The sequence below is a fragment of the Rhodotorula graminis genome, assembly GCF_001329695.1.
Source record: "Rhodotorula graminis WP1 unplaced genomic scaffold RHOBAscaffold_1, whole genome shotgun sequence".
In the NCBI taxonomy this organism is placed as follows: Eukaryota; Fungi; Basidiomycota; class Microbotryomycetes; order Sporidiobolales; family Sporidiobolaceae; genus Rhodotorula; species Rhodotorula graminis.
This window is the reverse complement of record NW_017264928.1, coordinates 445235-468325: the sequence shown is the minus strand read 5'-3', so window position 1 is coordinate 468325 and position 23091 is coordinate 445235. Positions and strand designations below refer to the sequence as shown.

General features: G+C 66.1%; 9 protein-coding genes across 9 annotated transcripts; 5 read left to right on the top strand and 4 right to left on the bottom strand.

The window, feature by feature from the left end:
* Window positions 1-180: 180 nt before the first annotated feature.
* Window positions 181-1680, bottom strand: RHOBADRAFT_50574 (uncharacterized protein; the record flags this gene model as incomplete). Its single annotated transcript, XM_018415387.1, has 3 exons — window positions 181-749; window positions 883-956; window positions 1037-1680. 3 exons carry the CDS (start codon window positions 1678-1680, stop codon window positions 181-183), a joined length of 1287 nt encoding a protein of 428 aa, XP_018274105.1.
* A 748-nt stretch (window positions 1681-2428) lies between these two features.
* RHOBADRAFT_50573 (uncharacterized protein) lies at window positions 2429-5518 on the bottom strand (the record flags this gene model as incomplete). The annotated part of the gene is made up of 14 exons (XM_018415386.1): window positions 2429-2531; window positions 2628-3021; window positions 3114-3202; window positions 3275-3450; window positions 3524-3619; window positions 3690-3785; window positions 3873-4131; window positions 4166-4239; window positions 4304-4543; window positions 4601-4803; window positions 4921-5051; window positions 5113-5133; window positions 5232-5337; window positions 5404-5518. The coding sequence occupies 14 exons, from the start codon at window positions 5516-5518 to the stop codon at window positions 2429-2431; spliced, it is 2103 nt and encodes a 700-aa protein (XP_018274104.1).
* An 805-nt stretch (window positions 5519-6323) lies between these two features.
* On the top strand, window positions 6324-8536 carry RHOBADRAFT_22984 (uncharacterized protein). Its single transcript, XM_018412587.1, has 8 exons — window positions 6324-6428; window positions 6504-6542; window positions 6638-6718; window positions 6806-7146; window positions 7228-7592; window positions 7664-7710; window positions 7776-8066; window positions 8131-8536. The coding sequence occupies exons 1-8, from the start codon at window positions 6357-6359 to the stop codon at window positions 8377-8379; spliced, it is 1485 nt and encodes a 494-aa protein (XP_018274103.1). The 5' UTR covers window positions 6324-6356; the 3' UTR covers window positions 8380-8536.
* A 360-nt stretch (window positions 8537-8896) lies between these two features.
* RHOBADRAFT_50571 (glycoside hydrolase family 18 protein) lies at window positions 8897-11191 on the top strand. Its single transcript, XM_018415385.1, has 9 exons — window positions 8897-9193; window positions 9254-9313; window positions 9378-9493; window positions 9564-9653; window positions 9720-10049; window positions 10115-10157; window positions 10455-10720; window positions 10847-10992; window positions 11048-11191. The coding sequence occupies exons 1-9, from the start codon at window positions 9062-9064 to the stop codon at window positions 11080-11082; spliced, it is 1218 nt and encodes a 405-aa protein (XP_018274102.1). The 5' UTR covers window positions 8897-9061; the 3' UTR covers window positions 11083-11191.
* Window positions 11192-11352: 161 nt separating this feature from the next.
* On the bottom strand, window positions 11353-12591 carry RHOBADRAFT_50570 (uncharacterized protein). Its single transcript, XM_018415384.1, has 6 exons — window positions 12517-12591; window positions 12319-12445; window positions 12009-12249; window positions 11890-11938; window positions 11658-11825; window positions 11353-11585 (listed from the first exon to the last, which is right to left on the bottom strand). Exons 1-6 carry the CDS (start codon window positions 12566-12568, stop codon window positions 11389-11391), a joined length of 834 nt encoding a protein of 277 aa, XP_018274101.1. The 5' UTR covers window positions 12569-12591; the 3' UTR covers window positions 11353-11388.
* Window positions 12592-13018: 427 nt separating this feature from the next.
* On the top strand, window positions 13019-15680 carry RHOBADRAFT_47830 (uncharacterized protein; the record flags this gene model as incomplete). Its single annotated transcript, XM_018415054.1, has 14 exons — window positions 13019-13134; window positions 13203-13345; window positions 13423-13516; window positions 13583-13651; window positions 13710-13735; window positions 13794-13949; window positions 14014-14089; window positions 14167-14235; window positions 14301-14397; window positions 14470-14799; window positions 14889-14932; window positions 15004-15227; window positions 15301-15457; window positions 15482-15680. 14 exons carry the CDS (start codon window positions 13019-13021, stop codon window positions 15651-15653), a joined length of 1773 nt encoding a protein of 590 aa, XP_018274100.1. The 3' UTR covers window positions 15654-15680.
* Window positions 15681-17363: 1683 nt separating this feature from the next.
* On the bottom strand, window positions 17364-18496 carry RHOBADRAFT_10762 (uncharacterized protein; the record flags this gene model as incomplete). The annotated part of the gene is made up of 5 exons (XM_018412005.1): window positions 17364-17505; window positions 17655-17738; window positions 17820-17958; window positions 18058-18295; window positions 18410-18496. The coding sequence occupies 5 exons, from the start codon at window positions 18494-18496 to the stop codon at window positions 17364-17366; spliced, it is 690 nt and encodes a 229-aa protein (XP_018274099.1).
* A 537-nt stretch (window positions 18497-19033) lies between these two features.
* On the top strand, window positions 19034-20253 carry RHOBADRAFT_64322 (60S ribosomal protein L43). Its single transcript, XM_018418464.1, has 6 exons — window positions 19034-19065; window positions 19400-19447; window positions 19522-19586; window positions 19655-19673; window positions 19827-19936; window positions 20010-20253. Exons 2-6 carry the CDS (start codon window positions 19400-19402, stop codon window positions 20044-20046), a joined length of 279 nt encoding a protein of 92 aa, XP_018274098.1. The 5' UTR covers window positions 19034-19065; the 3' UTR covers window positions 20047-20253.
* Window positions 20254-21173: 920 nt separating this feature from the next.
* On the top strand, window positions 21174-23062 carry RHOBADRAFT_47828 (uncharacterized protein; the record flags this gene model as incomplete). Its single annotated transcript, XM_018415053.1, has 3 exons — window positions 21174-21323; window positions 21438-22395; window positions 22469-23062. The coding sequence occupies 3 exons, from the start codon at window positions 21174-21176 to the stop codon at window positions 22843-22845; spliced, it is 1485 nt and encodes a 494-aa protein (XP_018274097.1). The 3' UTR covers window positions 22846-23062.
* Window positions 23063-23091: the final 29 nt, after the last annotated feature.

The window sequence follows — 23091 nt, the reverse complement described above, 5'->3', positions numbered from 1 at the left end:
ACTTGCAAAGAGTGCTCGGGCTACGGCGGGTATCGACAGAAAGGGGGAGAGGGACAGCGACGGGGCGAGGAAGAAGGTGAATGGTCGAGAGGGGGCTCGGGCGCTCGGGCGCTCAGGCGCTGCGACGCCCCGGGTATACAGCCTCGCCGTCGAGAGGCGAGAAGGGCGTCGCACGCTGGCTCAATGAGCGCCGACGCCGTGGTCCCGCTTCCTCCTCGCGTCGCCAATCGGGAAGTGCACGAACTCGACGGCGTCCCACGCTTTGCGGTCGCCGCGCTCGGCCTTGCCGTCCTGGCCGAAGCGGAGCCAGCGCTTGCTGCGTCGGTCGGGGTCGAAGCCGGCCGAGGACGGGGCTGCTGCAGTCGAGCTCGAGCGAGACGGGGACGAGGTCGTCGTGGCGGTCGATGCGGACGTCGTCGTGGCTGAGGATGTCGAGCGGGCGGTGACGCGAGCAGATGTCGTGGAGGGAGGTGACAAGGTGAGCGACGTCGTTGCGGCAGTCGCGCGGGCGAGCGGGCGTGACATGGTCGACGTCGTCGCCTCGACGTCGGGCGCAACCTGCCGCTCTGTCGAGCTGGCGGGAACGCTCGTGTCGTCCTCGCCGAGGTCACGCCAGGCCGCCGTCGACATGACGGGCTGGTTGACCGACGAGCTTGTCTCGACTCGGGCGGCGACAGGCACGGCGTCCGAGTGCGGCAGTAGCGACACGGGTGCGGACGAGCTCGAGTTGACCATCGACGAGTTCTTCCCTGCGAGCGCGAGCAAGAGGGAGAGTCAGGCTCTGGAAGACGGCCGACCGCCCATGACGGGCCGAGAGCGTCGCGCGCCGCTGAGCCCGCTCGGACCGCCTTTTCGCCGCAACGATGCAGGAGGAGAGCTCACCTTCGAGCTGCGAGACGGTCGGCGCCGTGTCGCTCGACGGGCTCTTGAAGTGGACGACGAGCGCAATGATGATGCTGAGGAGGCAAACACGAAGCAGTTAGGCTTGTGCGCCTCGAGAACGAGTTCTGCAGGACGGAGAGAGAGGTGGACGCACGCGATGATGACGGCGACGGATCCCGCCCAGCCGATGACCCACCACTTCTTGGCGATGCCCTGCTTGCGTTTGAGCCACTCGCTCTCCTTCTCGGCCTCGCTCTTCTTGACCACGCGCGAGAACCGCGCCCAGTCGAGGCCCAACTTGCGCATGTCGGCCGCGCCGCGCCCGCCGACCTTCTCGTCGAGGACGTTGCCGACGTCGCCGAACGCCATGGCCTGCTTGAGGCTCATCGGCGAGCGTGGCGAGCCCGGCTCGGTTACGAACGCGGCGCGCGGCGGCGGGAGGAGGATGGGGGCGGGCTTGCCGCCGACCGACAGCGGTGCGGCACCCGGCGAGTGGACGTCGGCCCAGTGCTCATCGTGCGAGTACGAGCCGTACGAGTCGACCGACGCCGACCGCGCAAAGTAGGCGTCCTTCTCCTCCTCGGCCGCCGAGCGGCGCGGCGGGTGCGGCGAGTAGTGCGGCGAGGCGGGCCCGTGCGGGTACGACGAAGGGGTATAGGTGCTGAGCTGGGGCTGTTGCTGAGCCGCAGATTGGGCGAGGAACGGGTGGACGACAATGGCGGGCGGCGGCGAAGCGAGGGACGGCGAAGGAAGGGCAGGGAGGGGGAGCGAACGTGGGTCGCTGCGCTGGTACGACATGGTGTCGACTGCTGTCGGGATGGGCGCTTGACGCGCTGGCGGCCTCGAGCTGGAGGGGGTGCGAGAGGAGGCGGCGTGTGCACAGAGGGCGCGGGGTCGGCGGCGAGGGCGAGGTGCGGCGCGCGTCGCGGGGAACGAGTGTGGGTCAAACGAGTGTGGTGTGCCGACTAGCGGACTCGGCAGCGAAGGCGAGGTGAGGTGGTGGGAGGAGAGCGAGAGCCACTGCGAGCTGCCCTTGTCCGAGCGACCGCCCGGGCTCGGAGGACCCGGCGCAGAGGCTCGAGCGCTTTCACTCTCCGGCCGAGACCTCAGCCCGATCGCATTTGCGCCGCGAACGAATCGGCGCAAGCTCAGCGCTCAGCAGAGTGGGAGAGCGACGACTGGAAACTGCCGTCGAATGTCGAGGAGCTGATGAGAATCGCTCTCCGACGACGTGCTCAGGGCGGCCACTGCGCCTGCACTGGCCAACACGTAGCGTCACAGAAGCCTGCGCAAGCCAGCCGGACCGCTGTGCCGAGGAAGAGAGAGCGAGAGGAACGACGAAAACAGAGCGAGAATCGACGGCGGCCTGAGCGTCTAGCAGCGACCCTCGCTCTCGCACGACCGACGACTCTAGCGTTCATGCGTGGCACCGAAAGTACATTCTTATCTACACACAAGAGAGGAAGAAAGGACCTCCAGGCTCAAGCTCGTCGTGGCACCTTGAGCGGCTCAAGCGCCCTCGCGCCCTGTCGCACGTCTCGCCGACTCAAGCGACGGCCTGCTCCTTCCTCGTGCGGCCCGAGGCCACCCGCAGCGTTGACCGTGCGAGGATGAAGACCTCGTTGCGCGACTCCCACACCGGCAGGATCCTGTCGACGGGGAAAGACCGACCTCGTGAGTGACGGCGAGCAAGCGCAGGAGGCCGACGGGCGCCAGAGAGGGGAAATGAAGGGACGAGCACGCACATGCAGAAGATACCGGCGAGGAGGACCCAGGCGAGAGACACGCCGCACCAAGCCTCGAAGAACCGCCTCGAGAAGATGTAGTGCGAGAAGAAGAGCGGAAGTGGGATGACGATGGTGACGATGAACGAGAAGATGCCCGAGATCCAGCATGCGCGCACGAAAGTGCGCTGCAGCTTGGCGAGGTCGAGCGGCGGGTTGGCGGCGGCCTGCTCCTCCATCGTCGGCGGGAGGACCTCGTCCGAGTCGGCAATTCGCGCCTCGCCGGTCGGCTCGTCCTTCTTCTCAGCCTCGCTGTCGGTGTCGGCCGACGCCTTGACCACGGTACCCTCGGCCGGCTCGTTCGAGTCCGAGAGGGCGATGGCCCTTGTCCCTTTCCAGTCGTAGTTGTCGGGCTCTGCAGGTGCCGGCGGCAGAAGAGTCAGTTCCTGCCCCTGATCGCGTCGAGGCGGTCTACAAGGCCGCCAATACGCTCGAGAGGGGACGCACTAATGGCGGTGATGATGAAAGAAGCCAGGCTCGACATGACGAGGCCAGGTGCCGAGCCCGAGATGGCCGAGTACGGGAGGGCGAGGTTGCTGTCGAACGCGAGGGGTCAGTGCTGCTCGAGGCGAGGAAGAGGGAAAGCGTGGAAGAGAGAGTATACTCACGCGACGTTGACCTCGCCGTAGATGCGCTTGCAGCCGTAGAGCCAGCCGAACAAGCCGCATGCCGTGCCGAACAGGGTGCCGTAGAACGCGGCGTATTTGCTCTGCCGCTTCGAGATGACCGTCATCGCGATGGGCACAACAGCAGGCGTGAGGAGGACGCCTTGGACGTAGAAGAGCTGCACGCAAAAAGTCGACAAGGGTCAGGAAGGTCGCTCGAGGGTCGGGAACGAGGAGCGCGCCAAAGCTTACCCAGCCGAGGTCGATGCTCGCGACGTGGAGGATGCAGGAAAAGGCGCCGCCCCAGATGGCGTAGCCGACGATCACGCAGTGACTCGCAAAGACCATCTGCGACCAACGCGCGACGGGTGAGCGTTCGTGCCCGACAAGACGCGACCGCGGATGAGACTCGACGCACCTGGTGGCCCGAGAGCGTCTTGTACATGCCGATGCAGTCACGCACAACGAGCGACGAGACGGCGATGAGCTCGGCCGAGCACGCCGAAGTTGCAGCCTGAGGACGAGGCGATTTGGGAAGGCCGACAAAGTCAGTTCGCGTCCCGGTCGGTGAGGGCCAGAGAGAGAGAGAGAGGGGACGCACCATGAACACGATGAGCAGGACCGCGATGGCGCCCGACTTGCCCATGAGGGTCGCCGCAGTGGCCGGCGCGACGAGCCCGGCGGAAACTTGCGACGCCGACAGCGCGTACGGGTACGTCGGGAACGCCGGGTTCGTGACGAGCGCTCGAGCCCCCAAGCCCATCATCGTGCCAAAGGCGAACGGGATCGAGAACCAGCTGATGGCGCCGAGCATGTACGCCTTGGTCGTCGACTCGGGCCGTGAGGCGATGGCGCGTTGCCTGCGGGGGAGGCAGGGAGGTCAGGTCGCTGTACACGGCCCCGGCCGCCTTGCTCATGACGCAACAATAGCCCTGGTCGCAGACGACGCCGGCGAACCCTGTCGCGATCTGGAAGGCGGCCGACAGAGTCAATAACGGTCGATCGAGGAGAGGAGGAGGGCGAGGGACGCACCGTGCAGCCGCCGAAAAGCATACCCCCCTGCGAGTTCATCGTCGTGTAGGATCCGCCGGCATTGCCGTCGACGGGAGCGAGGACGGCGGCCTGCTGGAGGAGGTCGTACAGCTTGCCCGGCGAGCCGATGACGTCCGAGGAGCCGTACAGCGTGAACGCGAAGATGTAGAGGATGACGAAGACGCAAACTGTGTGCAAGAAGTCCACGATGAACGTCGCCCGTAGTCCTCCCGCGACGACCTGCTCGGGAAAAAGAGGGTCAGGGACGTGTCGGCTCAAGGCGAGAGGTGGACGCACGTAGACAGCGATCCCGAGCGGCAGGAGGAAGTTGCACGCGATGATGTTGGCGCCCGTCATTGCGTTGAAGGTTGCCGAGGCGCCGAGGATGAGCGAGCCCGTGACGATGTGTGCGCAGACGAGCGAGTAGAACGTAAAGAGGAGGTGGCACGCGCGGCCGTAACGCGCCCGCACGATCTCGGCGAACGTGACGGCTCCGCCGGCTGCAGTGCGGGGGACGGGCAGAGGTAGTGGGGCACAGAGGGGAGAGGAAAGGAGGGAAAGAGGGTCAGTAGGGTCCGTGCACGAGGATCTCGGCTCGCCGACCTCTTCTGACGCACCATTCTGCTTGACCTTGGCGGCGACGGCCGCAAAGACAGCAATCTGCAACGAGCCGCCTACCGCGTACTGCCAAGAACTCGAAAGGCCGTTGGCGTAGGTCGAGGCGGACGACTGCAGCAGGGTGGCCGACCTGCAGAACCAGGATACGCTCAGGCTCGAGACAGAGAAGTCGAGGGGGAAGGCAGGCGTACCATGTCCAGGCCGAGACGATGCTGTCGAGGCAAAGAGAAGGCCAGTCAGACGAGGAAGAAGAAGAGGAGGAAGAAGAGGAGGAAGGAGAGGAGGAAGGCTCGTCGAAAGAGCAACGCACCCGCAGCAAATCAGGCCGGGCTTGACACTCCTCGACGCCGTCGCAAACTCGTTGGCCGAGCCGGGATCGAGACGGGAGAACTTGGCTTGAACCCGAGTGAGGAGGACTGCGTCGGGATGAAGAATCGCGGTCAGGCCGGTTCTCGAGGCACGCGTCTGATGCAGGGACTCACTCATCGCGATCGCGAAGAAGGCTCCCACGCCAACGACGACGCCGTAACCGACTCCTGGGCCCAGGAGCCTCGTGAACTCGCGGCTGCCCTCAGGGTAACCCACTGCGTCGGTCATGCTGTGCCGTGCTGGACGTTCTTTGGCGAGCGTGATGTAGGGAGGGAGACGTCGAGTGGCTGGCGCGCCGGGCGAGTCGAGTGGAGCGCAGGTAGGGAGGTGGAGGAGACCCAGGCGGCGTCGGGCGAGAAGGAGGGAGGCGAGGAGCGGCGGAGAAGAGGGCGCAAAGAGCCCGTCGTCGCCGCGATTGCGGGATAGGTCTGTCCTTCCTGCGCAGGACTAGCGCGTGTGCGACTCGCAGCGAGAAGCGGGGCAAGCTTCGTAGTCGACAAGCCGTCGGCAGCCGGGGAGATAAGCTCCGGCGCCGCCGACGGTGGGAGCTGGCGGCTTCTGAGCACGCCCGGGAGGCTGGCTGAGCATGTCGCTGTAGCACACCTCGGAGCGCAGCGCAAACGTTGCTCGACGAGGAGCGACGAGACGAGGCCCAGCCACGAGTCGTCGGCATCGTGTTGCGGCAGCTCGACGACGGCGGCCGGCAGAAGCTCGGTGCTCGGGGGGCGGCTAGAAGGAGCACTTGGAGCGCACGATCTGGGGCGCGGAACAAAGATAGGCGGTCAGCGACGGCACGGCCGACTCGAACTAGCGCCGCAGGGAGACGGGCGGCAGAGACCCGAGGACGCACCTGATGTGGACAGACTGCTTCTCCCTCCTCCACAGAGCATCCATCATGACCGCCGACGCCCCCTGGCAGAGCCTGGCGGCGCAGGAGCGAGCGCGGTTGGCGAGCAAGATCGAGGCGAGCGGGTTGGGCGCGGCGGCACCGTTCGAGGTCGCGCGCGAGGTGTTGAACGTGGCGCAGGTGCCGCTCGAGGGCGTGCTGTCGGCAGCCGAGCTCGAGATGACTGGCTCGAGCGTCGAGGGCCTGTTGACGAGGCTCAGGTCGGGCGAGTGGAGTGCGGAGGAGGTGACGGTGCGTCTCCCTCTCTCTCTCGGTCCTGCGCTATCGAGGCGGTGCGACAAGAGCCTGACATGGTCGTCGCCGCAGCGTGCCTTCTGTCGGCGAGCCGTCCTTGCCCACAAGCTTGTGCGTCTCTCGTTCCTCCTCCTCCCTCCTCGCTGTTGGTTGATGAGGGAAACCCGGCTCACCCACCTCTTGCGCCTGCGCGTGCTCGCCCACAGACCAACTGCCTCACGCAAGTCTTCTTTGACCGCGCCATCGAGCGCGCAAAGTGGCTCGACGCCGAGTTTGCGACCAACGGCGTGCGTCTTCCCCCCCCCCCCCCCCCTCTCGCTCTTTCCCCTCTCGACGTCGCTCTCGAGCCGCATGCTGACTCGCTCCTCCTGCAGCCGACGGGCCCTCTTCATGGCTTGCCGATCTCGCTCAAGAACCAGATCGACGTCGAGGGCGAGCAGATGGACCTGTGTTACGTCGGCTGGGTCGGGCGCGTCGCCAAGAAGAACGCCGTCGTCGTCGACTGCCTCCTCGCCCAAGGCGCCGTCCTGTACTGCCACACCAACATGCCCCAAGCCCTCATGTCGGGCGAGACCGTCTGCAATTTGCACGGTCGGACGCTCAACCCGTGGAACCGAGCGCTCTCGTCCGGTGGCTCGTCTGGAGGTGAGGGCGCGCTCATTGCCCTACATGGCTCACCTCTCGGCGTCGGTACGGACCTCGGTGGCTCGGTTCGGTGCGTCCTCCTTCTCCTCTCCTCGGCCCACCCCGTCAGCCTCGTCTCGGTCGACTGACCGCACCTCCCTTTCTGCCGCAGCGTACCCGCCTCTTTCTGCGGCATCTACGGCTTGCGGCCCTCGTACAACCGCATCCCGTTCTGCGGCACGTCGAACGCCATGCAGGGCTTCGAGGGCATCCAGTCGGTCCTCGGCCCGCTCTCGGTCTCGGTCGACGGGCTCAAGACGTTTTTCAAGGCCGTCGTCGACACCGAGCCGTGGAATCTCGACCCTCTAGCGCTCCGCATGCCCTGGAACGAGTCGGCCTACCGCCTGGTCGAGCACAACGGCGGCAAGTCGCTCTGCTTCGGCTTCAACCGCAACAACGGCGTCGTCAAGCCCGATCCGCCGTACCTGCGCGCGATGGACATGCTCGAGACGGCCCTCGTCGCTCAAGGTCACAAAGGTGCGTCGTCCCGTCCTCCAGAACTTGTGTTCGCGACATTGCCCTTGACGCTCTCCTCGACCTTGCCGCAGTGCTCGACTACTCGCCTCCCGACGCCGCCACCGGCGAGGCCATCCTTGTGCGTCCTTGCGTCCCTTCTCGACGTCTCAAATCGTGTCTAACCTCGCCGGCCCCGTTCCCCAGAACTCGTTCTTCTCGGCGGCCGGCGACGAGGAGGTCAAGCGCGAGTGCGCCCTGTCCGGCGAGCCGCCCATCTTTGCCGCTTCTCTGGCTTCGGCACCGGCGCCTCAGCTCAGCACGCACGACTACTGGCAGCTGTGCCTCAAGCGGCGTCACTGGGTCAAGGAGCAGCTCGACGACTGGGAGGCGACCAAGCCGAGGACCGGCACGGGCCGCCCGATCGACGCCGTCATCTCGCCGACCGCGCCCTACCCGAGCTTTCGGCACGACGACGCCCTCGAAAACTTGTACACGGTGCGCCCTGTCGCTCTCTCTCTCCCCTTTCTTCTGCCGTCGCGCTAACTCGGTCGTTCCTCAGGCGGTCTGCAACCTTTGCGACTTTCCGAGCGCCTCGTTTCCCGTCACTACGGTCGACCCGGCCCTCGACGTCAAGGCCAACGCGCACGCCTTTGCGAGCCCATTCGACAAGCTCAACTACGAGCGCTACGACGCCGAGGCGTACCGCGACTTGCCGATCGGCCTGCAGGTCTACGCTCGCAAAGGCGAGGACGAGGCGACGATTCGGTTCGCCGAGATCTGCGCCGCCGCACTCGAGGCGTCGAAGTGAGCAGCGGCGAGCGACGGCGGCGGGCGATGGGCACGAGCGGCGTCGAGACGAGGAAGGCGAGGGTGGAGGGTCGTTCGCGCGTCGAACGCGACCTGCTCGCTGTCGGGCGCCAAGTCCTTGTGCAATACCTCGAGCTGCAATGGACGCTGTCCTCTCTCGTTGCGAGCGCCCCGGCTTGTGAGCGAGCTGCGAGATGCCGCGAACCTGTCGCTGCGCGCGAGCCTCCTCGCCGGCCAGCTCTGCGTCCCGGCTCCTCTCCGCGAGCGACACCCTCATGACTGTGTACCTCGTCGAGTGCTTGACCGCGCAGATGGCATCAGGCACCCGGTGCGCCCGGCATTTGCGAAAAAGGCGCGACGCGAGCGATCGGGCAGCGCGCCGTCTCCGCATTCTCGATGTGCTCCTCCCTCGCTCTCTCCTCCTCCATAAGCTCTCTCCAGCTCGCAGCGCTCTGTGCAGCCGCCGCACACTCGCGCCGCATCGACTCGGCCGCCGGCCCGTCCCACCTTCCGTCACTCGTTCATCCACCTCGCGCGCTCCCTCGTCGAGCAAACACCGCCGTCGCACAACCTCTCGAGCACCTCTTGGGCCAGCAGGCCGGCCGTAACCTCGTCAGCAGAGCCGACGCACCCCACTTGATCAGCGTCCCTCGGCTCCAGTCCATCCTTGTCGCTCCTCGACCATGGTCCGACCCGTCTTCTTCCTCCTCGCCGCCGCTTCCAGCCTTGTGGTCTCTGCGCAGACGTACGGCAAGGGCTTCACCGGCAAGAAGGTCCTGTCGGCCTACTTCCCGTCTTATCAAATGTCGCCGGCGGTGCGTCCTCAGCCTCTCTCCTCGGTCGTGTGCGCGAGGCCTGACCTCCTCCTCACCCAGGACGTTCCCTACAACAAGTACACGCACTTGGACTATTTCGTCTTCACGACTACGCCGAGCGTGAGTCACGAGCACCTCGTTCCGCTCGTCGCGAGCGAGGAATTGACGATTTGCTCGTCCGCAGGCGTCGACGATTTCGCAAGCCGGCATCGACGACTCGCTCATTCGCGACTTTGTCACTCGTGCTCATGCCGCAGGAGTGACAGTCTCGTACACTGTCGGGGGGTGGACCGGCTCGCAGTGCGTCCCCAAGCCTTTTTGTCGGACCTCGCGCCCGGACGTCGTCCCTGACCTCTTCCTCGTCGAGCAGGTACTTCTCGACGCACGTCGCCACCGCCACGTCTCGAAACACGTTTGCTCGCACGCTCGTCGCCGTCATGCAGCAGTACGGCTTTGACGGGTGCGTCTCGTCGTCTCTACCTCTCGAGCGAGGCCGATTCTGACCCACTCGTTCGCTGTCCCGCAGCATCGACATTGACTGGGAGTTCATGAATACGCCGACCGACCAGGGGAACATCTTCAGCCCGTCCGACGCCGCCAACCTCCTGCTCTTCCTCCAGACCCTGCGCTCAGTCGCCGGCATCAACACGCGCCTGTCGATGGCGGTCCCGGTCAGCGGCGTCGTCGGCGCGTCGGGCGAGATCCTCGCCGACATGAAGCCCTTTGCCGCTCAGCTCGACTACCTGACTATAATGTCGTACGATATCACGGGCACCTGGAACGGCTACACGGGCCCAAACTCGCCATGGTCTGCCGGTTGCGCGCCGGCCGGGAACCCCTACTCGGTCTACAGCGGGTGCGTGGTCGTCTTACCTTTATCGATCCTCTCGAGAGGCCTGACACTCTCGGTCCTGCCTGCAGTATCTCGTTGTACCTCAAGGCCGGCTTCTCGGGCAGCCACATCGTGCGCTCGACCTTCCCAAGTCCGGTCTCTTCGATGAGCCCGACTGACATTCCTTCCTCTTTCTCCCTTTCCTCCCTCCCCGACAAACTCTCTCTACCTCCCTGCAACCGCGCCCTCGTCGCCGTCCTCCCACTTGCCCTCGCGCTCCCTCGGCCTCGTCCACCCGGACCCTCTCTCTCCACCCCTACCCCTCTCCTGTTCGCCTCCCTTCCCAAACCGACCGCATCCTGCTCCACGCCTCCTCGTCCGCTCCTCACCTTCTCCCGGCACACCCGCACCCTCGTCGCCCGTCCCCAGCTCGTCGGCCTGCCCATGTATGCGTACGGCTACTACGTCAAGCAGCCCTACACGCTCAAGACGTGCCCTGACGGCACGACGACGATCGCGTACCAGTTTGCGACGAGCGGCTCGACGTGCGGGAGCTACATCGGCAACAACGGGCAGTACCTGTACAAGGACCTTGTGCCCAAGTTCAAGCCGTCGTCGGGCTTCCGCAAGATCCAGGAGGTCAGCTACGCGCACACGTGGACGCTCTACAACCCGACGACGAGCGAGTTCATCTCGTGCGTCCCCTCTCTCTCTCTCTCGCTCCTCCTCTCTCTCTTCCTCTCTCTCTCTCGGGCTCAGTCGGCGACCAAGACCTGACCTTTCTGCCCCGTCTCGTCCTCGCAATCGCTCTCCTCGCACAGGACCGACGCACCGGGCACTATCTGGTACAAGGCGCGCCAGGCGTTCCGCTCCCGAGTCGGCGGCGTCAACTTCTTCGACTGCTCGGGCGACACGAGCGACGGCAGCCTGGCGCAGGCCGCCCGGTACGGCCTCATGATCGACTCGGGCGCGCAGACTTTCTCGACCTACACGCTCTAGACGGCGGGCGGGCGGGCGGGCGGGCGGGCGGGCGAGAAGAGCAGGGTCGCGAGTGTGAACGAGCCGAAGCTGGACGAAGGACTCTTTTCGAATTTCCAGGAGACGAGGACTTGAGCAGGACTTTTGACGTAGCTCGGCGCAGGCGCTGCAGTACGATGTGCGTCGTTCGAGCCGTTCTCGTGACCGAGAGCGAGTTTGAGAAGGTCGCTCGAGGACGAGTCGAGGAGCATCCTCTCACTGCGGCGAGCTCACCTCGCGCTCGCGGCAGACCTGAACGTCCAAGAGCAGCACGAGGGGAGAGCGAGAGCGGCTCTCGAGGTCAAAAGGAGACCGGTACACCAAGTTTTCGTTGCAGGCCGCTCGTCTACGACGCAAACATGCCGAGGAGCCGGTCCTCGACGCCGTCGCTCGCCCACGCGTACTCGACAATGTCAAGGTTCTCGCGCTCGCCGCGGAACAGCTTGACAAAGTCCTGTCCGGGCGCGCCGGGCATGACGGGCGCCGCACCGCCGCTCCCGCCGGCCATGCCCATCATCGGGTTCATCGCCACCATCTGCGTCGCTGCGGGTTGAACGGGAGACGAGTCAGGTCGCGTTGATCCAGGAGAGGAAGGGGAAGAAGGAGGGGACGGACCGCTCGAGTCGCCGACGAGGAGCTGGTAGACGGGCCCGAGGCCGAACATGCAGAGGAAGTACCACGACGTTGCCGAGCACCACGACGCGTCGAGCGTGACCTCGGGGAGCCAGATGCCGCGCTGGAGGAGCTCCTTGAAGCGTAGAGGGAGAGGGAAGGGGATGCGGGCTGTTCGAGGGCGAGCGAGGTCAGGTCGCAGGTCGACGGAGAGAGCGGGAGCGAGGGGGCGCACCGAGGAGCGTGCCGGCGAAGAACTTGTTGACGAGGTACATGGTGGCCATCTGCGTCGGGTGAACGAGACGAGGGGTCAGCTGCGACCCGAGGAAGAGAGAGAGAGAGCGAGGGACGGACCTGAGGGACAAAGCCGACGGCCTGCTTCTTCATCATGTCGGTCATGCCGTCCATCATCTGCTCCATGTCCTGCGGGTTGTCGAGCGGGTTGGCCGGCGACGAGCCCTCGGGCGGAGCGGGCTTCTTGAGGTACGAGCCATCCTCGAGGGCGACCTGGAGGTGGGAGCGGAGCGCGTTGAAGGCGGCGGGGGCGAGGTGCGAGCTGTTGGCGCGCAGGACCTGGGCGCGGGTGAGGGCTCGCCTGCATAGGGCGTGGGTCAACTTGGGCGCACGAGAGGTGGGTAGAGAGAGAGAGAGAGAGAGGACGGACTGCTCGCGGACGACGAGGAGGGGCTGCTCCTTTGGCGGTTTTTGGAGGTAGCGGGCGAGGTAATGGCGGATGAGGCCGCTGAAGAGGACGACGGCGCACAGCGGGACAAGGACGTGGATCCGGACATCTGTGGACCGGGGCCAAGGGCAGGTGAGCGAGGGGGCGACGATGAGGGACGAGGCGAGGCGAGGGGCGCACCTGGGCTCAGGGTGAGGTCGTCGGACAGTCCAGCTCGGACAAAGCGCGACATGGAGGGCAGGTAGGCGACAAGCTGGCCGCTCTGAGTCGAGTTGAGCGAGAAGAAGACGGCGACGACGACGAAGGCAGCGACCACAGGTGGGGTCGGCGTTCCTGGCTCGAACCACGCACCGCACGCCACCAGCTGGCCTTGGACTGGGTGCTTCTCGTGCTCCTCTCTCCCTCGAGCAGCTTGCCTCGTCGCTCGCAGCGCCCCACGCCGCCAATGTCGCTCGACCCTCCGCCACCTCCTGGCACCGTGACCGCGAGCTCTCGTTCCTCCGCAGGCGGCCCTTCCCTCACCCTCCCCGTCTCGGCACCCGACAAGGACCTCGCGCAAGATGCCCACCGCGACCGCCAGCCGGCCAGCCGCCCGCCACGCCGCAACGAGCGCTCCTTCTCGCCAGATCGTCGCCCGTGGCCAGAGCGCTCGTTCGCCTACCAGTACCGCCCCTTCCGCGGCATGTACCACGACGTGCGCAAGCGCTTGCCCTTCTACGTCAGCGACTGGACCGAGGGGCTCAAGCCTCGCAACCTCGAGCGCGTCGTCGGCGCCACCCTCAAGATGTACTTTCTCAAGTGCGTCCCCGCCTCGCACCCTCTCTTTCCCTGCCGAGGCACCTCCTGACGGCCTCGGTACCTCGCAGCGTCATGCCCATGCTCGCCTACATCATCGACATGTACGTGCGCACCGACGGCACCTACGGCGTCAACGAGGGCCTGCTCGCGTCCGCCCTCCCGGCCCTCGTCTTTGCCGTCCTGTCGGTCCAGCCTCTCACCATTGTCGGCGGTGCGTCACCTCTCGATCCTGCGTCAAGCTCGGGCACGTACAGAGCGGCGGGCTCACCCTCGCCGTCCCCCTCGCAGTGACGGGCCTCATCAACCTGTTTAACTATACGACGTTCGACATTCTGCGCGACTACGACGTCGACTACATCCAGTTCCAGGCCTGGGTCCTCATGTGCGTCCCTCCTCGCCGCAGCTCTCTTGGCAAGGCCCGAGCTCACCATCCTCGTCGTCGCCGCAGCTGGTCCGCCATCACGCACTGGATCGTCGCCGTGTTCAACATCTGCGACTACACCCGCTTCGTCACCGAGTGCGTCTCGATCTCTCTCGATGGTCGAGAGTCGACCCTGACGCAGCTCTTCCCGCAGCATGACGAGCGAGACGTTTGGCCTCTGTGCGTCGTCGCCTTCTCAACTCGCGAGGGGTCCTCGTCTGACTCCCCTCTCTCGCAGATGTCGGCGTCATCTACATCCAGAAGGGCATCGAGTTGCTCGTGTACGAGTTTGACGACGGCACGGGCCAGTCGGGCTGGTTCAGCGTCGTCATCGCCATGCTGTTCGCCCTCACGGTCTACTTCACCGAGCGTTCGGGCACGCTGCACTTTGGCCGTACGTCCTCCTGGCAAGAATGTCTCTCTCGATGTCCCCAGCACTGACTCGGGTCGCCTCGCAGCCTTCTGGTTCCGCAAATTTCTCGTCGACTATGCCTTTGCGGCCGCCGTCATCCTCTACACCGGTTTCGTGCACATGTGCGTGTCCTCTCTCCATGCCCTTCTCTCTTGCGATCGAGTCGGACGACGCCTGACGCTCCTCGACGATCTTGCAGCCCCGGGTACATCAAGGACGCCGACATCCAGTTCCTGCCGATCACGTCGACGTTCAACCCGACCCTCAAGTGCGTCCCGGTCCGCTCCTGTACCTCTCTGGGACCTGCAGAACTGACGAGTGGACGACGTGCAGCCGTGACTGGGTCGTTCCGTTCTGGTCGCTCCCCGTCAAGTGGGTTTTCGTCGCGCTGCCTTTCGGTTGCCTCGTGACCCTCCTCTTCTACTTTGACGTGCGTCCTCCTCTCTCTTCCTCGTCTCCTTTCGTCGTCGTCGATCTGACGCCTTCTTGCGCGCCCTCGCAGAACAACGTCAGCTCCGTCATGGCCCAGTCGCGCGGCTTCCCCGTCAAGCGTCCCGCCGGCTTCCACTGGGACTTCTTCCTCCTCGGCTGCACGACGTTCGTCTCGGGCGTCATCGGCCTTCCTGCGCCCAACGGCCTCGTCCCGCAGGCGCCCGTTCACACGGAGAGCCTGAGCGAGACGCACCTCATCCCGGCCCAGACCGAGGTGAGCGAGGGCGGCTTCTTCGAGGGCGACGTCAAGGAGGCGAGGGAGCACGACGAGAGGAGGATCGAGCAGGGCGCCGAGAGGGCGCCGATGAAGGTCGTCAGGACGAGGGTCGTCGAGCAGAGGGTGTCGCACTTTGCCATGGGCGGGCGTCCTCCTCCCCTTCCTCGCCAGCCCCCGTTCGCGACACTGACTCTGTATCTTTGCCGACACAGCTCCTCATCCTCGGCACCATGTCTCGCCCGCTCCTCGTCGTCCTGTGCGTCCTCGCTCCCCTTTCGTTGTGCGCGCGGTCCGCGTCCTGACCTCCCTCTCTCTTTCTCGTCGCAGCGGCCTCATGTCGCGCGCCATGTTCGCCGGCATCTTCATCGTCGTCGGCTGGGGCTCGGTCGAGGGCAACGGCATCGTGCACAAGACGCTGTACCTCTTGCGCGACCGTCGCATGACGCCCTCGACGCACCCGCTGTACAACATCAGCCGCCGCTCCATCTTCCGCTTCGTCGCGATCCAGTGGATCTTCTTTGCGGCCATCATCGCCATTTCGGAAACTATCGGTGCGCCCACACTCTCTCTCCCTCTCTCCTTTCCTCTCTCGAGTCGATGCTCATCCGCCTCTCGTGCTCGCAGCCGGAATCGGGTTTCCGGTCATCATCATCGTCCTCATCCCTGTCCGGTACTACCTCGTGCCGCGCATGTTCACGCCCGAGGAGCTCCTCGCGCTCGACGCGCCGACCGCCAACTCGGCCGCCGTCCTCGTCTCGCTCGGCGGACCGCTCCAGCCCGAGTACGGCCAGGCGCGTCCTGCGAGGCGTTCGGGCGACGAGGAGGCGGTCGAGCTCGGGCCGGGCAGGACGAGCGTCAAGGACCGCGAGCAGGACGAGGGCTTGCGCAGGCGGTTGACAAGGGAGGAGGTCGAGCGGGAGCGCGGCGTTTTCGGCGGCGAGGCGGGCCTGCAGCGCGAGGGGTCGCTCAAGAGGTAGACAATCTGTATATAGATGGCCTCTTAGACTCAAGACCCGCCGCGGAGAGCCGAAAGCCAGTGTGCCAGCCCGGCCAAGGGCGAGTCGTGGTCTCGCCGCTCGCCTCGCTCCTCCCACACGTCACCTCACGACTGGGCCGGCGCGTTTCAGCTCGCCCGAGTGCTTGCTTGCCTCAGCTACGACTACGAGCTGCCCCCGCACCGCTGCGAGCGCTCGCCGTCTCGTCAAACCTCCATCAGCGTCACCGCGTCGGCCGCCTGTCCTCGACTGGCGACAACGACTCGTGCACCGGTGGACGCGCTCGCCGAGGACTCTAGAAGGTGCAAGGACGGCGCTGAGCAGGCCGGGCACGCTGCGCGGGCCTCCCTAGTCGGTGCGTCCCTCTCGTCCCCGCCTCCCCGTGTTTGCCGGCCCTCTCCCTCCCCTCTCGCCCCCTCTGCCACCTTGCGGCGCATATCAGACGCATCAGAGAGCTGACTCACTGCTCTCACAGGTAGAGCGGCTGCGTTGTGTGGGTGGTTGGTCGTCCAGTCGGTCTGCGGCTCGCTGTCGACCTCGAGCCGGCTCATCCAGATCCTGGTACGTCCCTCTCGCCCTTTCTTTCGCCCCCAGGACCTCCACAACGGTCTATACTCCTCCCTGAGCCGCGCCCTGACCATCTTGACCTCGCACCGCAGGTCAGTCGAGCCCTCGATGGCACGTCCCCCCTTCTCGGCCCCGAAAGCTTCCTCACGCGCCCTTCCTGCGCCACATGACGGCGCCCTTTCCTCTCCGAAAGCTGTCCTCGTCTCTGTCGAGCGTTCCAGCACCGCCCAGAGTTCTTGTCCGTCGTCGCACTCGTCCCGACGGCTCAGCGAGTCGAGCCGCCGCGGACGGGTCCTTACGAGGCTGCGCCCGCCCTCACGTGCCCCTGAGGGCAGCGGGCGCACTCTGGTGAGCCGCTCGCACGGTGCGCACCCCTGCGGAGCGCCCGTGCGCCCGGCCACCTGCTAAATACAGGGGGATCCTGCGCACCCTCGCTCAAACGCTAGCTCTTGATCTAGCAGGGTTACGGCTTCGTGCGCGCCCCAGATCTGACGAGGGGACGTCTGCGGTGTAATCGAGCGCGTTTCCCGAGATGTTTTGTCGTGTGCAGCGAGAGTTGGCCCGGTCGCTGCCCTTCTCGAGTCGGGCGAGCGACGACCCGCGAGCCTGCTTCCTGCTCGCTCGTTCCGTCGCGAGCGCCTTCTTTGAGAGTCTCGGCAGGCCTCACCCGAGCCGTCAAGCGAAAGAATTGCAGCTGACCGAGTTCTCGTCGGCGGCGTTCCGCTTGAGAAGGCTCGCTCAGACCCCTCCACAGCGGCTTTCTCCTGCTTTCTCGACTCGGTGCGAGGCTTGGATATGTAGCGTCCGGCAACGTTCAAAGCAGCTCGAGCGCAAGCTGCGATCGGCAAGAGAGCGATAGTCAGCGACAGAGCGCACTTTGGCTTCAGGGAGGCACAAGCAAGCGGTCGAACTCGGCTCGACACGAGCGAAAGAGGGCGGCAGCTGCCCTGAGCGAGAGCGTCGAGAGCGAAAGGTCGGACAGAGACGAGAGGCGAAAGTAGACCAGGCCTGGGCAAGCTCTCGCTCTCTCTCGCTCTCGCACCTCCTCTTGGACCGCACTTGAACCTCCCTCTCAAGGTTGCACCGCATGCTCCTCCGTCTATGGACCATCTGTCGCCCTCTCTTCTACTCCTCGACGCTGTACAGGTTGAGGCCGAGCAGGCTGCGCTCGTCAAAGTTGCGGTGCTGGAACCCGAGCTTGTGGAGCGCGCCCGTGTCGGCGACAAAGATGCGGCCTTGAGACAGGTTGAGCTTGCACCAGCGGGTCCTGCGAGATGCACGAGGAGACAGGGGGAGAGAGAGGAGGGTCAGTGTCGGGCGCCTCTGGATAGAGAGGGCGTCGGCGAGAGAAGGAGGAAGAACGACGACGGCTGGCGGATCGAGGAAGGGAGGAAGGAGTGAGAGGGGTGGACGCACATGAAGCACCGACTGAAGTGACCGTGCGAGATGATGACGATGTCGCCGTGGCTGCCCGCCGTCTCCTCCTTGCCGTGGTGCGCGCTGCAGGGGGAACGAGCGCGGTTAGTCGACCGCTCGCGACAGACGAGAGCTTGCGACGACGAGAGCGAAAGAGGGACGCACTCTGCGAGGTCGACGACCTTCTGGATCATGGCGTCGCAGCGCGCCGTCATCTCGTCGGGCGACTCGCCCTCGGGGCACCCCATGGTCCAGATGTCCCAGTCCTCGCCGAGCTCGCTGCGGATCTCGGCCGTCTTCTTGCCTGTGGAGAGAGACATGTCAGTATCACTCTGGAGAGGTCTGACAGCCTGCTCTCGACGCGGTCTCGCGAGAGAGGCGGGAAGGAGGACGGGCGACGCACCCTCGCAGACGCCATAGTCCCACTCGCGCACGCCGTCCTCGGTCGAGTAGCTCGGCACTTCGACGCCGCGGTTGTCGAACAGCAGGCTGAAGGTCTTCTGGGCGCGCTGACGCGGCGAGACAAAGACGTGCTGGATGTGGGTCGGGTCGAGGACCTTGCCCTTGCCGACGATGCGGCCGCCGAGCTCGCGCAGGATGTCCTCGCCCTTTTGCGTGAGCGGGATGTCGGACAGGCCGGTCTGCAGGACGGGAAGGGCGCGCAAGTCAGGAGGAATCGACAGAGTTGAGCGAGGCAGACCGAACCGAGCCTGCGCGAGCAAGCGGGACGAGTTCGGAGAGAGAGGAGGACGCACATGCTGGCCCGACAGGCTCCACTCGGTCTCGCCGTGGCGGACGATGAAGACGCGCGGGAGGCGAGGCTTGGAGTCGGCGGCAGACATGTTCGAGGTGCGCGAGGAAGATGAGGTCACGGAGAGTCGGGCTGCGAGGAGGGAGAGAGAGGGGGTGTCAGTGCGCGCGTTCGGCAGCTCGGCCAGTACACCGGTGCGCCTGCTGCACGTCGTCGCCGACCGCGGCCGCTGCGCCCTGCTGCCGGGGCGAGGGACGAGCGGAAGCGGTGCACGGGAGGCGGAGTGGAGAGGACGTGCGACGCACAGTGGAGCAGAGAGGCTTGTGCCGGAGTGCGGTCGGGTCGAGTCGAGGCCGTGCAGCTGTTGCAAGAGCTGGAGAGCGCGTGTGTAACGAGAGGAGAGCTGCGTCGGCAGGTTGCGCGGGGCGAGGAAGAGAACGAGCGGGCGGACACCTCTTGCGGCTCTTCTGACAGCGGGACAATTGTTTGCAGGGTGTGAGAGAATGGTCTACACAGATCGAGCTGCACTTTGGGCAGTGTGCGCTGGACAGAGCTGGACTTGGCGAGGGGAGCGCGAGGCGAGCAGCTGAGCTGGGCCTGGTGCCGCCCGCCTCGCCTTCTCTCCTCCGTCCTCGTCTCCCTTCAGGTCCATCCAACAAGGTCCGTCCCCCTCACTCGTGCCACACTCCTCAAGGCCCCAACTGACGAGCGCCCGCCCTCCCACCTCCCCTCGTCGCCTCTCGCCGACCCTCGTCGCTCGCAAACCCTGCTCCCCTCACCCGACCTCTCCTCGACCCACTGCCGCCCCTGTGCCCGCCTTGTGCGCCGCCTACCGACCCTGCGCACCCACCCGCTCCCGACCGCGCCCGCCCTCGACCCCTCACCTGCCGTGACGGCAAACCTGTGATCCGGCCCGCCAACCTCGCTCCCTCCCCGGCCGTCGTCGACCTCGTCGTCCTCTCGCCTCGACCGCCTCTCTGCACGCACCCGACAGATGACGAAGCGTACCAGAAAGGTCGGCGTGACGGGCAAGTACGGTGTCGTGCGTCTCGTTCCTCTCGTCCCGAGCCTTCCGCCGTGCGAGCGACTCGCTCACTCGTCGCCTCCCGCCCACAGCGTTACGGTGCTACCCTGAGGAAGACCATCAAGAAGATGGAGATCACTCAGCACGCTACCTACACGTGCGTCCCCCTCTCTCTCTCTCTTGTCCGCCCTCGAGCGTAGGCCCTGACTCTTTCTCCCCGCGCAGCTGCACCTTCTGCGGCAAGGTTAGTCTCGCCCTCTCTCGATGCGGTCGAAGCGAGGCGGCGGTCGACTGGAGGAGCAAGTGCCGCGGGCAGAGGGCGGGACCCGGCGCGAGGACGACGAGCGAGCGACCAGGAGCACACGAGCGCAGGCCCTGACGCCTCTCTCGCCCACAGGACTCCGTCAAGCGCACCGCTGTCGGCATCTGGCACTGCCGTGCGTGCAAGAAGACGACTGCTGGTGGCGCGTGGACCGTCTCGACCACCGCTGCTGCGACCGTCCGGAGGTGCGTCCTCTTTCCTCTCCCTCTTTCGCCTCTAGCCTCGCGCGCCCGTCCTGACCTCGATCGTCGTCCACAGCACCGTCCGTCGCCTCCGCGAGCTCGCCGAGGTCTAAACCCACCCCGCCCTTTCCACTTCCCTTCCTCCTCGCCTCGTTCGCTCCCCCCTCCCCAGGTCGACGAGGCCTCTCTTGTTGAGACTGCGGTCGGCTCGTGTGGGTGGATCTGGTGGCCCGGCGTGTCCACTACTCTCTGTCCTTGTCCGACGTAGCTCACTGCCCTCGAACGGTTGCCGAATCGACTCGCGCGCGTTTGGCCCAGTCTCTCCTTCTCTGTCTCGCTGCGTCTCTCGCTGCCGAAAGCTGTTCGCAAGAGTCGCTCGAGCTGTGAGAAAGAGCTCTACGTGCTGGACTGAGCGAGAGAAAGAAGAGAGGGGCGAGCGCAAATCGCGCGAGATGCGGTTGCGCCGGCGAGTTTGCGCGTCAGCGACCGTAGAGAAGAGGGGGGCCCGGGGGCCGACCTTTGGCCGATACGTGTCGCAGGCCGAGGCCGGGATCTGCGCGAGCGAGGGTCGCGCGCAGACGAGCGAGCGGCGAGCAAAGGGGAAAAACGCGCCACTCTGCTCCCCCTCCCTCCTCTCGCACCGTCCACGCAGAGACTCCCGCCCAGAGCCAGTCAGCGAGCCGTGTGCTGTTAGCCCAGCCCTCGTCACTCGCCCGAGCCCACCACCCAGCACGCCCCGTCCACTCGACAGCGCCAAGTCGGACCTCTCGACCCTCTCGCTCCATCTCACCTCGTTCGTCCGGTCGCAACCCCGGCCGACGCTGCCCAAGCCCCCGTAAGGCTCGCCCTCGGCACTACCACCACCACCACATCCACCACCCACCCACCGCCCACCCGGCGGTCCTCGCGCCCCACCCGCAACTTTCTTCGCCTGTTCGGGGGCGAAGATCCTCGCCGGCTTCGACCAGCTCGCACAAAGAGGCTCACGGTGCGTCCCACCCCTACTCCTCGTCGTCGTCGTCGAGTGCGTCCAACTGACTGTTTGCGTGCACGTGCAGGGGCGGCCCGCTGTCCTTGACAGACTCTCTTGCTTGACAAGAGCCCCCTGGCGCATCCGCCAGACCCCACCTCCTCCGCCTCCTCCACCGCCGCACCACTGTCCGCGTCAACCGCGTCGACCTCCTCCCTCGCACCTCCCCCTCACCGATCCACCGCCGCCGCCGCCAACCCGTCGCTGGAGATGGCCGCCATCGCGATCCCTTCGGCCCAGTCGTCGTTCGCCGCCGACAACGAGGTCCCCTTCTTCCCTCTGTCGTGCTCGCCCCTCTCGCGCTCGCCCTTCGCGCACCAGCTGTCGCTCTCGCCCGGGTCGGCCCCCAAGTACTCGTCGGTCCGCCCGCCGGCGTCCCACTTTGCCCCGGCGACGGCCCAGGTCGCCCGCAAGCCGTCCATCTCGTACGCCGCGCGCCCGCCCCGTGCGTCGGTCGCGACCCGCGACGTCGAGGTGCCGCTCCCGGCCGTCCACTCGGGCCCGATCATCGACAACTTCCGCCAGGCGCTCGCCAACATCGACATGGACGACTGCGAGGCGCACGGCGAGAACGCCTTCTTCGTCGCCGACCTCGGCGAGGTGTACCGCCAGCACCAGCGGTGGATGCGCGAGCTCGGGCAGCGCGTGCAGCCCTTCTTCGCCGTCAAGTCGAACCCGGACCCGTACGTCCTGCGCCTCATGGCCGCGCTCGGCCTCGGCTTCGACTGCGCGTCGCAGCCCGAGATCTCGGCCGTCCTCGCGCTGCCCGGCACCATCAACCCGTCGCGCATCATCTACGCCAACCCGTGCAAGGCGGCGTCGTTCATCCGCCACGCGGCCAAGCACGGCGTCGACACGATGACGTTCGACAACGCCGACGAGCTCGCCAAGGTCCAGAAGTACCACCCGGGCGCCCGCATGGTCCTGCGCATCCTCACCGACGACTCGAGCAGCCTGTGCCGCCTCGGCCTCAAGTTCGGCGCCCCGCTCGGCGAGGCTCGCGGCCTCCTCAAGCGCGCCAAGCAGCTCGACGTCAACGTCGTCGGCATCTCGTTCCACTGCGGCAGCGGCTGCAAGGACCCGTCGCTGTTTGGCGACGCCATCCGCCGCGCCCGGTGGGCGTTCGACGTCGGCAAGGAGGAGGGCTTCGACTTTGACCTTCTGGACATAGGCGGCGGGTTCGAGGACAACAACTTCGAGGAGATTGCCGCCGTCCTGCGCGACGCCATCGCCGTCCACTTCCCGCTCGACGCCCAGGGCCGAGGTGTCAAGGTCATCGCCGAGCCCGGCCGGTACTACGTCTGCCGCGCGTTCGAGCTCGCGACCAACATCATCGCGCGCCGGGCCGCTCGCGAGGGCACCAACGACGAGGCGAGCATGCTCGAGCTTGCCGGCGTCGAGGACGACGAGGAGAGCAAGCCGATCACGATGTGTGCGTCCTCGTCCCTCTCTCTCTCTCGCGCTCGGACCTCGCCCTGACTCTCTCGCTCTCTCTCCCTTTGCAGACTACATCAACGACGGCGTCTACTCGTCGTTCAACTCGACCATGTTCGACCACCAGGTCGTGTTCCCGCACGTCCTCACGCTCGGCGACGAGTTCCAGCCGGCGCCCGTCGCGTCGACCCACGCCGGCGCCATCTTTGAGCCGTGCTCGATCTGGGGCCCGACGTGCGACTCGATCGACTGCGTTCAGTCGGACGCGCTCCTGCCGACCAACCTCCTCGAGGTCGGCGACTGGCTCCGGTGGGACAACATGGGCGCCTACACGATCTGCGCGGCGAGCCAGTTCAACGGCTTCCGCCGCTCGGACGTGCGGTACACGATCGACTCGAAGGGCGACGCCGCTCTCGAGGCCAAGATCCGGGCTCTCCTCCATGTCTAGATCCCTCCTTCCTCCCGTCGCCCCCCCAAGTCCGGGCAGTCTGCACAGGGGTGCGCTGCCCACCCAAGGTTCCCCCTTCTCGTTCTCGTCCCCTCTCTCCCTCTGTCATATCCCCTCGTCTCGTCCTCTTGCTCGTTCTGTATCACTGCCACAAACACGCATTCTCGAGGCTTAGCCCACCCGCAGCCTGCCAATGCGACCTTAATCGAGCACCCTCTCCGTGTCTCTGCGTGCGACGAGACCGAG

Coding starts and splice junctions, on each gene's coding strand:
- RHOBADRAFT_50571 (XM_018415385.1), top strand. CDS start 9,062: ATGGTCCGACCCGTCTTCTTCCTCCTCGCCGCCGCTTCCAGCCTTGTG. Junction 10,050..10,114: donor CCCTACTCGGTCTACAGCGG/GTGCGTGGTCGT, acceptor TCCTGCCTGCAG/TATCTCGTTGTACCTCAAGG. Junction 10,721..10,846: donor ACGACGAGCGAGTTCATCTC/GTGCGTCCCCTC, acceptor CTCCTCGCACAG/GACCGACGCACCGGGCACTA.
- RHOBADRAFT_64322 (XM_018418464.1), top strand. CDS start 19,400: ATGACGAAGCGTACCAGAAAGGTCGGCGTGACGGGCAAGTACGGTGTC. Junction 19,448..19,521: donor TGACGGGCAAGTACGGTGTC/GTGCGTCTCGTT, acceptor TCCCGCCCACAG/CGTTACGGTGCTACCCTGAG. Junction 19,937..20,009: donor GCTGCTGCGACCGTCCGGAG/GTGCGTCCTCTT, acceptor CGTCGTCCACAG/CACCGTCCGTCGCCTCCGCG.
- RHOBADRAFT_22984 (XM_018412587.1), top strand. CDS start 6,357: ATGACTGGCTCGAGCGTCGAGGGCCTGTTGACGAGGCTCAGGTCGGGC. Junction 7,147..7,227: donor GACCTCGGTGGCTCGGTTCG/GTGCGTCCTCCT, acceptor TTTCTGCCGCAG/CGTACCCGCCTCTTTCTGCG. Junction 7,711..7,775: donor CCACCGGCGAGGCCATCCTT/GTGCGTCCTTGC, acceptor CCCGTTCCCCAG/AACTCGTTCTTCTCGGCGGC.
- RHOBADRAFT_50570 (XM_018415384.1), bottom strand. CDS start 12,568: ATGTCGCGCTTTGTCCGAGCTGGACTGTCCGACGACCTCACCCTGAGC. Junction 11,939..12,008: donor CCGTCGGCTTTGTCCCTCAG/GTCCGTCCCTCG, acceptor CACCCGACGCAG/ATGGCCACCATGTACCTCGT. Junction 11,826..11,889: donor CTTCGCCGGCACGCTCCTCG/GTGCGCCCCCTC, acceptor GCCCTCGAACAG/CCCGCATCCCCTTCCCTCTC.